General features: G+C 46.9%; 1 protein-coding gene across 1 annotated transcript in view; it reads right to left on the bottom strand.

The window, feature by feature from the left end:
• LOC146813295 (C-type lectin domain family 2 member L-like) overlaps nucleotides 1-10,373 on the bottom strand; it is a 62,023-nt gene extending 51,650 nt beyond the window's left edge. The window contains exons 1-3 of the mRNA XM_085620140.1: nucleotides 10,016-10,373; nucleotides 6,598-6,696; nucleotides 4,816-4,994 (exon numbers count right to left, since the gene is read on the bottom strand). Coding sequence (XP_085476266.1) covers nucleotides 4,816-4,994; nucleotides 6,598-6,696; nucleotides 10,016-10,247 — 510 coding nt within the window. The 5' untranslated portion in view covers nucleotides 10,248-10,373. The remainder of the gene's footprint in view (nucleotides 1-4,815; nucleotides 4,995-6,597; nucleotides 6,697-10,015) is intronic.
• Nucleotides 10,374-14,781: the final 4,408 nt, after the last annotated feature.

Below are 14,781 nucleotides of genomic sequence, written 5' to 3'. Positions count from 1 at the left end.
GGGAGCGGGGAGAAGTGTGTGAGCAGTTCAGCTGATAAATCTGTTGTTACGAGCTCGATCTTTCGCTCCCAAACAAACCTGTGGGTCGCGGATGGAAAGAGCAGAGCTGTCAGGAGACATCAACGCACGGTGATCTGATGAACATCCTCGCTGCTGCAGTGAGGAGAGGGGTCAGTGGGAAGGGAGGGGGTAGGGGAGCCCCAAGCGACCGGAAAGATGAGAGAGCGCAGCCTTCATAGAGTGGAAAGGTCGAGGTGTACAAGAAGATTGAGGAAGGTGGGCGGCGGCACAGATCTGTCAGGGTATTGTGAAAAGGTTAAGTAGCAGGGTTGCATCAGCGCATTTTGTTCAAAGGAGCTTAATATTTGTACGCAAAGGGCAGGGCATGTGTGGGTTCAGGGAAGCGCAAAATCTGTAAATGAAAAAAAAGGAAATAATTGAATTGGAATTCAGAAGGAAGAAAAACAGTGTCTGTAGACACTGAGGGCATGCACAGCGTTTACCTTGGGGGAGCAAGCAGCAGCAGGCGCAATAATTGCAAACAGATGGCGCCACTGCCTGCTTCCGCAAGGTAAACGCCATACATGCTCGAGGGCTCACTGGAAACAGTGCAGAACATGCACGAGTTTCCACAAAAGCTCAGGGCGATTCCAAGAGATCACTCCAAAGCAACGCTTGAGCGCTGCGTAGGCGAGACCTAAAAAGGAGTGGGACTACTGGCTTTATCAAGGGGTCAACACATCAACATCATATTATTATTTATTTAAGAGTCTTATATAGCGCCGGCCAGACCCATAGGTATCAGAGTGCTTTACAACCTTCTTCATGATGCAATCGGACACACATTATTTCAATAAAAAGCATTGTCATAACATAAAGCAGATCTATAGTCTTTTTCAAAAAGTCACCAATACCAAAGCTCAAATGTATATTTCATAAAGTCACGAAAAATTACAATGCTTAATAACAGCAAGTTACACAAAATATTCTCAATAAAGCATTATTTTTTAGGTCTCGCCTGAGCCAGCGAATGTGCTGCGCTGGCGAGACATTTAGTGAGTGGGCTTTAAAAAGCCGACCACAGCTTTTTGTGTGGCCTAGAGCATGCGGTTACGCGCACAATTATGAGCAGAGGCGCCATCTGGCTTTCCTCTCTCGTCATGGTGCGCGCACATCGCTCGCGATCACTTTCACTTTTGCCGCACGCACCACTCGCAGGCTCACCTCCTGCTCCCCCTCTCAGCTAACAGTTAACTTTCGGGGCCACGGGGCCGCGCTTGGGTTTGTTCGTCTTGGTTTAGTCTTTCTTTTAAGTCTTTGACTCTACACCCTTCACAAGTTAATCTTTAGACTAGAACTGTTCTTGAGAGCCAGTACCTCAGAAGTTCCTGTTGAAAAGGTTTACAGTAGTCGCTCTGAGTCATCGATTAATAATCCCTACTCTAAGCAACCCCGACTTGGTTTACATCTTCAAGTACAAACAGAGGTGGCAGCCGTGTTTTGACATTGGCAAACGTAAGACCGCAGTTTACGAAACTTGTGACTCGACAAGTCAGAAAGCCTTTGGAAATAAGGCGCTTACGCAATGGCCATTCTCTGCTGCAATAACGGAGGGTTGCTAATGGTGGCCACCAAATATATCTAGTGTTTGTTACGCCTGGCTTCCATATGTAGGCGCTTTGATGTTTAACGGCATAACATACTGTGGATAACTTGAGCCGCGCATCAGGTCATCCTGGTGCGCGCGTGAGGAACACCGCGGCACCAGCCGAGGGCTCTGTGGGCGACTGTCAAGAGAGCCATGGAGACTGTCCCAGCCAGCTTCCACCTGCAGCCGCCTGTCTTCCATCCAGTAGGTAGTGTGAGCTCTTACTTGGGCACCAGCTCTGATAATCACAGTCCGTGCGTCGTGACATGTTTCAGCACCTTTCACCATTGTAGCGACGTCCGGTATTTTCCGACATTAATTGAACGATAGGTTTTAAGTGGACTTTGGAATGAAGATACGTAAATATTCAGTAATCTGCTTCGCTTCCTACAGAAATTGAGTGCCAGGCGGGCTCTTTAGCTGTTGATATTACGTCGTTACTCGCCTATAACCTGCTCCACCCCCAAGAAACTGGTTTGAGAAGTCTCGCATGTTACACACAGCATTGGATTCGCCCCTTGTGTTTGTAAATGTTTGCAAATCCCCAAATAGTCGTTTTACTGTAACTTTTCCTACCAGCGTTACAGTGTGGAGATAAATTCGAACTTCCGACCCCCTCGTCTCCCAAGCTAACCCTTTTTTCATTTGATCTCTATCTACCCCGCGCACGACCGCATTGCTGCAATGTTTATTTATTTATATTCACCGCATGTCTAAGTTCGTTCATGATTTAGAATGTTCACAACAGTCACTTCAGTTTTCTATTTCATATTTGTCTTTGTACGCTGTTTCGGTTTCTTTCCATAAAAGCAGATTTTTTAGGCTTCCATATGTAGGCGCTTTGATGTTTAAAGGCATAACATAGCAAAACTTGAAAGAAAAAAATGAGTCCTGAGGCACACGCTCCAGAAAAATGCTGGAACTTGAGTTCAGCATTAGAAATAATGTGTGTTAGGAGGATTCCCGGGGCCTTTCTAAGAAGCAATTAAAAAAAAAAATTCTTCACTGCAAATCCGTGTATCCTCCGCCCGCCCCCCTAAACATCCCCCCACCAGCCATAGGGTAGCAGGGTTCTCCTACATGCATCCCTGTATGCGTTAAGGGATATATACCTCATTAAATATATACATGATATATTTTTGTTAGTGTATGTGAATGCATTTTGGATATGTTTTAATGCGTTGCTGTGGCATGCTTTGTAGTGGTAAATATCACTGAAGCAAAGGTCTATCCGTTGTAAATTTAGTTGTGCTAATTGTAAATGTTGTAGACTTGTAAAGCGCACAGCTGCCCCAGCAACGGGGCGTCCCGGCGCTGTAGACCGCTGGGGAACCCGTCCTGGCTATCCCTGTGAGATGGTCCCTTTCTGGCTATCTCCAAGGTGAAACCAGGCATCCCCGGCGTCTGTGGGGGGCCGTTGTAGAGATGAGGCAAGCTTAATGCCCAGAGTTGCCGAGTGTGTTCCTGGTTAGAGTAGGTACCGAGGCGAGAATTATCGAGTCCGTTTTGACCCTGGTCCACGACCCTGCCGCGTCGGGAATTGAACCCTGGTCCCTGGCCGATTCTCTGCTTACGGGTCTGCCGGCTCTAACCAGTGAGCCACACCTCTCCACAAATTAATGTGTTTAGGTGTACTGCGTGGGATTCACTTTGTGGTAGCAACCTTATATTCTTTTACAGTCATGCTGCCTTTCTAGGGAAATTAACAAAATGCTAAGCCCAAGCCCAATGTCATACCTTCAGAGGAATTTCCCACCTGTCCCAGTTGACATCTCAGGCATGGGCATATCTGAAATTGTAATCTTTAGAAACTGTCTCTATCGGTCTTTGGTCACAGGTTTGCAGTAGATTACCAACACATAGCTCGATATGATCAAAGCTTTGCGCTGTGCAGAAACTGGGGATACTGGCTCAAGTTGGAACATTTATGCGTAGGTCTTGGATGATGCGAACGTTCACTCAGACTGGAAATTGGTGCACACTATTTGCTCTTAAAGCTCTGGTGAAGAAGCAGGAAATGCGAAGTACGTCACTCGGATCTTGATTTCTCTACAATGGAGAAAATGAGTGAACATATCTTACTCAGATACTGAGAAGGAGCCCAACCCTGTACATGACAGAAGCAGATAGTAAAGACAGTAAAGACAGCAGGAATGCCTTACTAAGGCTGAGGGTTTCTTAGTCTCTTTCTGGTAAGGTTGCGCCTTGTGGGCTGACATTCTAGTCATGATGGAAATACTATGCTTTACATTAAAGGAAAAGCGACACAGAGACACAGTTTGCCTTTTCAAGACTCGAGTATGAGAGGAGATACCACCGTAGGCGTTAGTTCCTCGGATAAGGAGTCACAGCTGCAATGCTGCAGGTTTATTTGTGCCTAGTGGCGAGGTTATCAGCTTGTACAGCTAAAACTCTGGACATTAATCTTGAAATGTTTGGAAGAATCAGCTAACCTTTGGGATTTTAAGATCTTCACTTGACTGACTGTCTTACAATACATTCAATACAGCATGTTTTAATGGCTGAATGTTTTTTAATTGTGACAACAAAAATTCTACTTTAATACATTTTACTTGAAAAGCAATAAAACCAATCTTTCCTCCACCTCAAAGTTGATTTCATCAGAAAAGGGTCGATAGACTTACTAGGCGTAAAACCTGCATCTATTCTTCCATCCACTTCTATTTCTCTCACTGTCCTCCTATTCCTAAGTTTGTGCATGTGTGAGTGTTAACAGATTGAACTGTTCATTTAGGTCAGTTAATGTGTAAGCATGTTTGTTTGTCAGTCTCTGTATATTAGTTTGGGTAAATACATGTTGCTTCACTGGGCCTGAAATGAGGTGCGATTGCTTGTATAAAACTACATAAACAAGAGTTTACAGTACCAAACATAAGGGGTATAACAGCACCCCTGGCCCATATTCCTATTTAAGAAACAGCCCGAAAGGTGTAGCTGCCTTGGTGTGCATGTGACACTGGTGAATTGGAAACCTTTCTCCAACCTGTTGTGGGATTAGCCTTCGAACATGACTGACAGATCCACTTAAAATGAATTAAACGCGACAATGTAGAACCCATTTCCACACGTTGTGGTGTAGTAACGACATCCAAAAGTCAGCACTTTAGTTATTTCTCCCACTATGATCTCTCCTACCATGGACTTACCAGTTGCTCGTGGTTTCGTATCAATGCGAGGGAGGCACCCAAGGCAGAGCAGAAGGCCTGGCTGGAGTTCCAGTCGCTCTCAAAGTCTGAGAAGTAGTAGCATGTTCTCCTGTAGTACATCCAGTCATAGGGACATGGCTCAAGCTTGGGGGGCTCTTTCGCAGCTATCCGTCGCACAACTAGCCAGAACAGAGGAAGAGCAAAACAAAGAACGGCTTAGTGGCAATTACAAATCTTAATATTTATAGAGACCATAGAAGATTACAATCGGGATGATTTAAGAATAAAACAACAGTTGTCCTCTTCATCTACTTTGGCCAACTACTCACACTTCACTCCCTACCTCCAGGCATTCTACTTCTCATAGATGGCTCTGCAGTAACAAAACACTCCAAGCACATTGAAGCACCTGTGCTACTACACATGGAAATTTGTGTGTGTTAATAGCTTAATCTACAAGTCGAAAACCACCTTTTCAGCTCAAGAACGTTGGCTTCGAACAGACGCTTTTGTGTAGGTAAAATTTCTCCAGTTGGTGAGAAGTAGCTATTCCAGGGCAGGGTTGGCTGGAAATGTGTGCATACCTCCTAACAGTCACATATGTGGACAACCACAAAGCCTTTTCCAACCCCTTTCGACCCTGGAATGTGTAGAAGTAAATCCATTTCTAGACAAGGAAAGGAACATCCGTCCAACATTTGCGAGGTGTGAGGGACAAGTTTTTTTGAAAGTTAAAACATATTTCCATCATGTTGAAATGCAAAACAAAAAAGTTACCAAGTGCATATGCTCTACTTTTTGCATGAAAGAACATGCATGCACATTTCCGCATGTGAAAATACAAATTGATAGACTTTTCCATTACACATGGAAATCCATAACTAGTGCATGTTTCCAAGCATTACCTTGAAGAGAAATGTGAATTACTGAAAGTAGTAAATCTACTTTTATGCAGGGTTGCAATTCCCTGGGTGCAGATCTACCCTTCCTTTAAGAATGAAGCCATTTAGGTTTCGTTTATCTATTTGCTGTGATGAAGTTTTGCCGAAGTATTGATGAGAAACGAAACAGATCAAGATCAATATACGGTCAAAATGACTGATTAGTTCATTCAGAACAGTGGCACAAAATGGACCACTTCGGTACCCGCTTTATACTAAGAGGGTATTAGAAGCATCTCCAAATTACATTGCGTAGAAAAAGCACTTTTTTAATGAAGCAATATGTTCAAAAACAGAAGTTAATACAAAAATGAGCTTTTATCATTAATAGTACTCCACAGATCTTTACCCGGATCTATTTTTAACAGACTACAGTAAACATCTTTATTGTGGCCACTTCAAATCACCAGGTTATATTTATATAACCAGGATATGTGATTATCAGAAAAATAATACACTCACTGATTAAAAATATATATTTTTAGTCACACTAAAACACATACAGATATGCTTCATTGTGCGACGCTGCACAGGAGTCTCTTAATCTCTACATATCGCAGAACCTGTTTCTACATGGTGGCCATACAGTCTGAACACCTATAACTGTTGCAGGTTAATGTCAGCTGGAGGAGTTTGATATTTTACAAACGTTCAACGGCATACTCGGGCAGCACCCACCTGCTGTACCAAACATACATGGTAAACATAGGTCTCTGCAGCAGAAATTGGGGCTGTTCCACAACACACAACCATTAGTGAGAAAAGTTTGCCTTCGATTCTGAAATGCTGCACACACATTCTTACTTGATAAAGCTTCTATTGTGCAAACACAAATACTTACTGGTCAGGTGGATGAGGTTTATTACGGTCACTGCGATCATTATCAAAATGAGGACCACGAGTGCTGCCCACCTCCAGAAGTGAATATTGAACCAGAGACCTAAAATGGAGTAAAGAGCATTAATTGGACATGGGAAGTGGCCACTGTGCAGAAAGGACACACATTCGTTGGGACAAGTCAGCCTCAGTAAGGAAATCAAATGGTGAAGGTGTAAAACTCTTGAGGAGAATGTTTCATGAATTAGTCGGTCATTTGAGCCAATCAACCATATGAAAATAACATGCATACCCATAAGGATCTGTACCCAAAAGAGAGAACTGTTGGAGGTACGCAAAAGATTTTGAAATTCCATCAGAAGTCTAACTACTTTGTGAAGGATATTCGCCCATATGCAAAGTTCTAGCAAGTTGTCCAACTTCATGAAGTGAGAAATTCACCATATTTTCATAACCGATCACACATCCCCCCCCCCCCCCCGCCCCCCTACTATTTGTCAACCGCTGCTGAGGGCGAACTAAATACACACTTCATGTAGGTCTACGAGTGACATCACCTTCTAAACTACCCCACTCCAGAATTGTCACTGCTATCTATTGGTATATATGTGTCCTTCTGTTGCAAAACACAGATAACAATGTTAATAACAATACTAATCACTAACTGCGAGAAAAAAAAAAAACGTATTTAATTTCATACTTAAAAAACATATAAACACTGTTTGCTCAAAACGCATTGATGGTAATGTTAATAGCTTGCAAAATCAAAGATACCATTGGATGAAGGAATATATCTGATGGTCGCTGTAGAGACATGAGTAGATAGATGAAGCTTCTGAGCTCACCATCACTTATCTGGCCATAACAGGACACACATTATTAAATGCTGACCGTGCAGGAGGAAAGCGGGGTGGGGTAGCACCCATGAGGAGCCAAGTCTCAAGAACTTACGCATCTTTTTTTAGTGCAACAAATATTTAAGGTACCCGCAGTTACATTTCTAATGATCAGCACCATATCACACGGACTTCTCAGAATCAACACGACCATCACCAATAATATAAATATTGTGAATTAAATGGGAGGAATAGCACATGCATTTGATATCTCTTGGTCACAAAGCCACTAACAGGCCTAAAACAGCAAAACTAGTCCTCTGGTTACACAGAACTTAAAGGGCGGAAACATCAGAGGTGCCCCTCAAGTTGCAGAGACCTTACAGGCTCAGACAATAGGCCATCTCTTCAGTTCATCTGAGGCCACAGAGCTGGTCCTCGAGTTAAAATATATCATATAGGCCTTTGAGAACAAAGGAATCCCTCAGGTTTCACTACATTTACGGGACCAGTCCACAGACTTCACACGCTACACCGAATTTACAGGCATCAGCGGCACAGTCTGGATTAACAAAAACATTCACAGCACAGCTATCTTCAGAATAATAAAGATCACACCGCTTTCGTAACATCAGTTAGTTCTTATGTGACATAGCTGCAGAGAAGAGTAAAGCAAAGCAGTGCCCAAGATAAAGGAAACTGTTATTCTCAGAACAGTCGCCATTGTTAAAAAGACCTCACCCACCTCAGACAGCAGAATCATATGTATCTAAGGTTGCGGAGTTATTCAAATAGCCGGAATAAGCTCCAAGTAACACCATTTTCACAGACTCAAGTCACACACTGCATAGTTATTTAAGAGGATACTCAAATCCTACCAGTTTCAACTATTGAAAGAAAATAAGCAAATAACTACACTAGCCCAGCCAGAAGCAAAGTTCAAAGCACTGAATAACACGTCCATCAAAAACTTAGGGCAGAGAAGTACCACTCTACAAGTAAGGCGCCATCGCTGCTCCTCTTTGCAAGCTGTAAAGGTCAAATAAGTAAAGACAGCGTAAATGAAGCCGGTTATTACTCGGATAAGAATTATGGCGAGAAGAGTTAATTTGACATATTTGCCACAGATAATAAAGATGTTATGTTAAGTTATTTTAATAAAAACAATACATTTCACGCACTCCTAGGTAATGTTGCCCTTCATAACATGCCCCTTTCAACCAACTGCCACGTGAGACACCCCAATACAGGTGCAAAGTGGGGACATCCCAATACAGGTGCCAGATATGGACACGCCAATACAGGTGCCAAGTGGAGACACCCCAATACAGATATCAGGTAGGGATACCCCAAAACAGGTGCTAGGTGGGGTCACTTCATACAGCTGCCCGGTGGGACACCCTCCCCTTACAGCAGCTAGGTGGGGACAACCCCATACAGCAGCCAGATGAGGACGGCCTCCTAGAGATGCAAGGTGTGGCACCGCTCTATAGCTGCAGGTGGGAAAGCCCTCCTACAGCAGCCAGGTGGGGACAACCTCCAACAGCAGCCAGTTGGGACAGCACACAGGTGGGACACCCCCTACAGCAGCCAGATTGGGGTAACCCCCTACAGGTGCCAGGTGGGGCTCCCATCGACAACTACCAGGTGGGACACCCCCTACAGCAGGCAGATGAGTACACATCCCTGCAGCAGCCAGGTGGGGACAGTCCCCTACAGCAGCCAGGTGAGGACAGTCCCCTACAGCAGCCAGGTGAGGACAGTCACCTACAGCAGCCACACGAGGACAGCTCCCTACAGCAGCCAGATGAGGGCACCCTCTCTACAGCAGCCAGATGAGGACAGCCCCATACAGCAGCCAGGTGAGGACAGCTCCATACAGCAGCCAGGTGAGGACAGTCCCATACAGCAGCCAGGTGAGGACAGTCCCCTACAGCAACGAGATGAGCACATTCCCTTACAACTGTACAACTGACAGCAAAGCGGCCATCTACAGATGACAGGTGCCCCCCCCCCCTTACAGCTGCCAGGTGGAACACACCATACAGCAGCCAGATGAGAACTCCTTCTACAGCTGTCAGGTGGGGACACCCATGCACAGCAGTTAGGTGGGACACCCTAATACAGGTGACAGGTGGAACACCCTAATACAGGGCACAGGTGGGACACCCTAACACGGGTGACAGGTGGGACACTCTTATACAGGTGACAGGTGGGACACTCTTATACAGGTGACAGGTGGAACACCCTAATACAGGGCACAGGTGGGACACCCTAACACGGGCGACAGGTTGGACACCCTAATACAGGTGACAGGTCAGTGGGACACCACCCTACAACTGCAAGGTGGGACACACCCCTTCAACTGTCAGGTGGGACACCTCCCTACAGCAGCCAGATTAGGACACCCCACCTAGAGCTGCCACGTGGGACACCCCGTCAGCCACAGGTCCTCCTTTAGCAGCGGCACTTTACAGTCTAGCATTTCTAAGCCCATGACTACTGCCCCCCATGGTGCACCCCCAAGAATGCACCATGCTAGAGATGCCACAGACAGTGGCTCACTGTCAGCACCGGGGCCCCCACCTTCCATCTGCGGCCTGTGAAGGGACGGCAGCTCCTCAGGCCTCAGCAGCGCCTCCTGGTCCCGCACCGCGGCCACGGTACCCCGGCCATCCCGCCAGCAGCCCAGCGCGGCCTTCAGCTTGGCAGTGAGGCTGCGGGTGCCCCGGCTGGGGGCTACGGGTGCTCGCGGTAGGTCGGTCAGGGCCAGGTCTCCCCCGACCGGCGGTGAGACCTCGGGGGCGCCCCCAGACATCTCTGCAGGTAAAACGGGGTACGTGGAAAAGGAGAGTGCACAGCACCGACACTTCCGGACACAGCGCGTTCCACCAATAGGGAGGAAGAACGCCGCGCGCAGTCCGTCCTCGGTTTCTCTTTCAGAATCCTGAGTCATCGGGTAAACAAGCAAGCATCGGCCCAGCCAACAGGGTGGCGATCCAGGGAGAAGCGGGGCTGGCAGGTGGAGCCGAGCATATACATCTAGTGGATGAATTGCACTATGTGCAACCAGAAAACCTGAGATGACTTCCAGCTTCCCCCACTTTACCAAATCATATGATCCTAGACAATTGCTTTATTTCACTTTCCCTCCTTTTAATTTTACTATCACATATAAGAGGACCTCGTAATACATGACTTAAGGATGTGTGTCTACAAAACCGTCTCCTTTGTTTGATTTAATAAACTATAGTCTTGTTTATGTATAATAGGGACCTAGGCCATCCTATGAGTGCACATGATAACTGACTTGCCTCTTACTTCACTGTTGGCATTGTTTGAAATGTGGAGGGAAGAATGTATGTTTCTAAATTCATATTTGAAATTATCACTTAAAAAACAAGCATTTGCAATGCAATAGGTCTTGCATTTATAAGAGTTTGAGCTATTGGCATTGTAAAATTACAATGCCTTTTATTTATGTTTTGGTTTTAAAACAAATAAAAGGCATTGTCATTTACAATGTCAGTAGCATAAACTCGCATAAACGCAGTGTGTGGAGTGCAGCAGTGTGCCGCGTGCAGCAGTGTGCCGCGTGCAGCAGTGTGCGGCGTGTGGCAGTGTGTGGCGTGCAGCAGTGTGAGGTGTGCAGCAGTGTGTGGCGTGCAGCGGCATGCAGCAGTGTGAGGCGTGCAGCAGTGTGAGGCGTGCAGCAGTGTGAGGCGTGCAGCAGTGTGAGGCATGCAGCAGAGACACGTGGAGGGTGAGGACAGACATGTGGAGGGTGGGGAGAGACACGTGGAGGGTGAGGAGAGATGTGTAGGGTGAGGAGAGACACGTGTGGAGGGTGAGGAGAGACACGTGTGGAGGGTGAGGAGAGACACGTGTGGAGGGTGAGGAGAGACGTGTGGAGGGTGAGGAGAGACATGTGGAGGGTGAGGAGAGACACGTGGAGGGTGAGGAGAGACATGGAGGGTGAGGAGAGACGTGGAGGGTGAGGAGAAACATGTGGAGTGTGAGGAGAGACACGTGGAGGGTGAGGAGAGACACGTGGAGGGTGAGGAGAGACGTGAAGGGTGAGGAGAGACGTGGAGGGTGAGGAGAGACCCGGAGGGTGAGGAGAGACACGTGTGGAGGGTGAGGTGGAGGGTGAGGAGAGAGACGTGTGGAGGGTGAGGAGAGACGTGTGGAGGGTGAGGAGAGACACGTGGAGGGTGAGCAGAGACACGTGTGGAGGGTGAGGGGAGACACGTGGAGGGTGAGGAGAGACGTGGAGGGTGAGGAGAGACACGTGGAGGGTGAGGAGGGTGAGGTGGAGGGTGAGGAGAGACACGTGGAGGGTGAGGTGGAGGGTGAGGAGAAACAGAGTTGGAGGGTGAGGAGAGACGGAGGTGGAGGGTGAGGAGAGACGAAGGTGGAGGGTGAGGAGAGACCGAGGTGGAGGGTGAGGAGAGACGAAGGTGGAGGGTGAGGAGAGACCGAGGTGGAGGGTGAGGAGAGACCAAGGTGGAGAGTGAGGAGAGACCGAGGTGGAGGGTGAGGAGAGACCGAGGTGGAGGGTAAGGAGAGACCGAGGTGGAGGGTAAGGAGAGACCGAGGTGGAGGGTAAGGAGAGACCGAGTTGGAAGGGAATCAGAAGTGGAGGAGAGAGAGAGGTGGAGGGTGAGGAGAGACAGTGGTGGAGTGGGGGGGAGGGGAGGATATCACTTTTACTTCCTCTCCTAGTGTAAGGTAACGCCCCCACCCCACAGGCCCTGCCGGGGCTGAGAGCAGATCACTGTTCGCATCAGCCGTCACCCGTACTTGTTGGTAAATAGAGGTTCACTATCTGTTGATAATGGGATTCACTTGGGGGGCTGACTTACCTCCTCCACCCCCAGGGCCAACACTGAGAAGGCATCAGAGACCTGGTGCTGCCTATGCTGCAGTACTGCGAGAGAGAGGGATGGGGGGGCGGGCAGAGGAAGAGGAGTGGGGTTAGAGAAGGGACAGGTGGGGAGAGAAAGAGGAGAGAAGGGACAGAGACAGAAAAGGAGCAAAAAAAGAATTAGAGAGAGTAAAGAGGAGAGTTGGGGAAAATGAAAACATTACGAGAGAACATGTAGCAAAGAGGTGGAGAGAGAAGATGGGAGAGAGTAAGGACGCAGCCAATAGATAGAGCAGAGACAAAAAGAATCGAAACAATACAAAAGTATTTTCCAAACTCGTAAATAACCACGGGCCAAACAACTGATCTGCAATGAAGCATCCGAATCCGGTATATCATGACGTTAACCATGCAATAAAAAATAAATTAAAAAAAAACACCCAAAAACACGTAGACACCATGTTGACCCTTTTCCATGCAACGTATTCTAAAACGCCATTCTCATTCATACATTCACAGCAAACCTGTTCACAAGAGTGACAGAAAATGTGGTATTAGTGTTACATTTTTGTTTACATCCATACCCGCTCACTTATGCAATTAAAGGATTCATGACCACACGGTTAAACAAAACGTACTGATGGGCCTTGCCGTGAAGGAGAAACACGTGTTTACACACACTCCCGATCTGTGAAACGTTCACCCCACTTTCTCGGAATTGAAACCAGTGCATGTGTCCGACGAACTTCCTGCCGCTTATCTGAATGCACCAGTGGCAGAAGATAGTCCCCATCTTGCAACAACACAATTAAAGGGAGGCATGTCTGTCTCTCCCCACCGCCACATGTCTCTGAGTCTTACTGTCTCATGCGAGATCTCCCTCTAGGAGACAGCTGACACCGACTCTTCCCCTGAGACAGTACGGGAGATGCGTGTGTGTGCATAGTGTGTGTGTCTATATGTATATATCTGTGTGTGTATGCATGTGTGTGTGTTTGTATGTGTATATGTTTGTGTATGCATGTGTGTGTTGGTGTGCAAGTATGGGTGTGTCATTGTGTTCATTTGTCTTCATGGATGTGTACACATATGTTTGTGTGTATACCTATGTCTGTGTATGCATGTTTGTGTGTATGTATATGTGTTTGAGTATGTTGGTGTGCGTGCTTGTTAATATGTGTATGTGGGGTTGGTGTGTTGGTGTGCATGTATATGCATATGTTTATGCATGTCTGTGTGTGTTTGTATATGTTCATATGTGTGTGTAAATGCATGTGTGTGTTTGTATGTGTGCATAGTTGTGTATGCATGTGATCAGAGGGAAGAGTGCACTTGAGGGCAAAGAGGAAAACATACAGGGAAGAGTATGTGAGGGCAGAGAGAAAAATACAGAGGGAAAAGCACATGAGGGCAGAGAGAAAAATACAGAGGGAAGAGTCCATGTGAGGGAGGAGAGAAAAATAGAGAGGGAAGAGCTCATGTGAGAGCAAAGCAAAAAAAATACAGAGGGTAGGGCGCATGTTAGACCGGAGATAAAAACATAGAGGGAAGAGAGCATGTGAGAGCAGAGAGACAAATATAGAGAGAAGAACACATGCGAGGGCAGAGAAAAAAATACAGAGCGAAGAGCACATGTGAGAGCATAGAGAAAAAATGCAGAGGGAAGAGTACATGTGAGGGAAGAGAGACAAATACAGAGGGAATAGCATGTGTGAGGAAAGAGAGAAAAATAGAGCGGGAAAAGCACATGTGAGGGCAGAGTGAAAATACAGAGGGAATAGCACATGTGTGTGAGAAAGTGCCATCTTTCTTGCATGGTATGCCCCCACTTTTTGCTAAATTGCTGAATGTACTTTGATTGAGTGTACCCTGAGTTCCTGCCAATCAGGTGCCCAGGGCCTATGTTCCTTCCTTAAACCACACAAACTCCAAATTGGCAAAACCCTCGCCACATGTCAGCCCCTAGTAAATGGTACCCTAGGTACCCAGGGCCTTGTGGCCAGAGAAAGCCTCTAAGGGCTGCAGCACTCATTGTGCCACCCGCAGAGGCCCTGTACCCGTACACACACACACTGCCCTTGCAGGCTGAGTGTCTGGGTGCAGGACGAAACAAAGAGTCGACATGGCACACATCACTGTGTACCATGCCCATCACCTACACTGCCAAGGCATATGTCAGCCACCCCTCTAGCTGGGTGCATTACGCCTATGGTGTGGGCACAGGAGCAGGAGCCCTGTGCCCCTATAGTACCCGGGTCCATTCCTGGACACTGTAAGTGCAGTGCTGTCATTTAAGAGTACATGGTGCTGAGAGCTCGTCAAACACGAGCTCCACAGCACCATAATGGCAACACTGAAGACTGGGAAGTTTGGTATCAAACTTCTCAGCACATTGAACCCACACTGATGCCAGTGTGGGATTTAATGTACTAAGCACCCCAGAGGGCATCTTAGAGATGCCCCCTTACAGCTAACTTACAATCCA

Source organism: Triturus cristatus, chromosome 7, assembly GCF_964204655.1.
Source record: "Triturus cristatus chromosome 7, aTriCri1.1, whole genome shotgun sequence".
NCBI lineage: Eukaryota > Metazoa > Chordata > Amphibia > Caudata > Salamandridae > Triturus > Triturus cristatus.
This window is presented reverse-complemented; position numbering and strand designations above follow the sequence as displayed.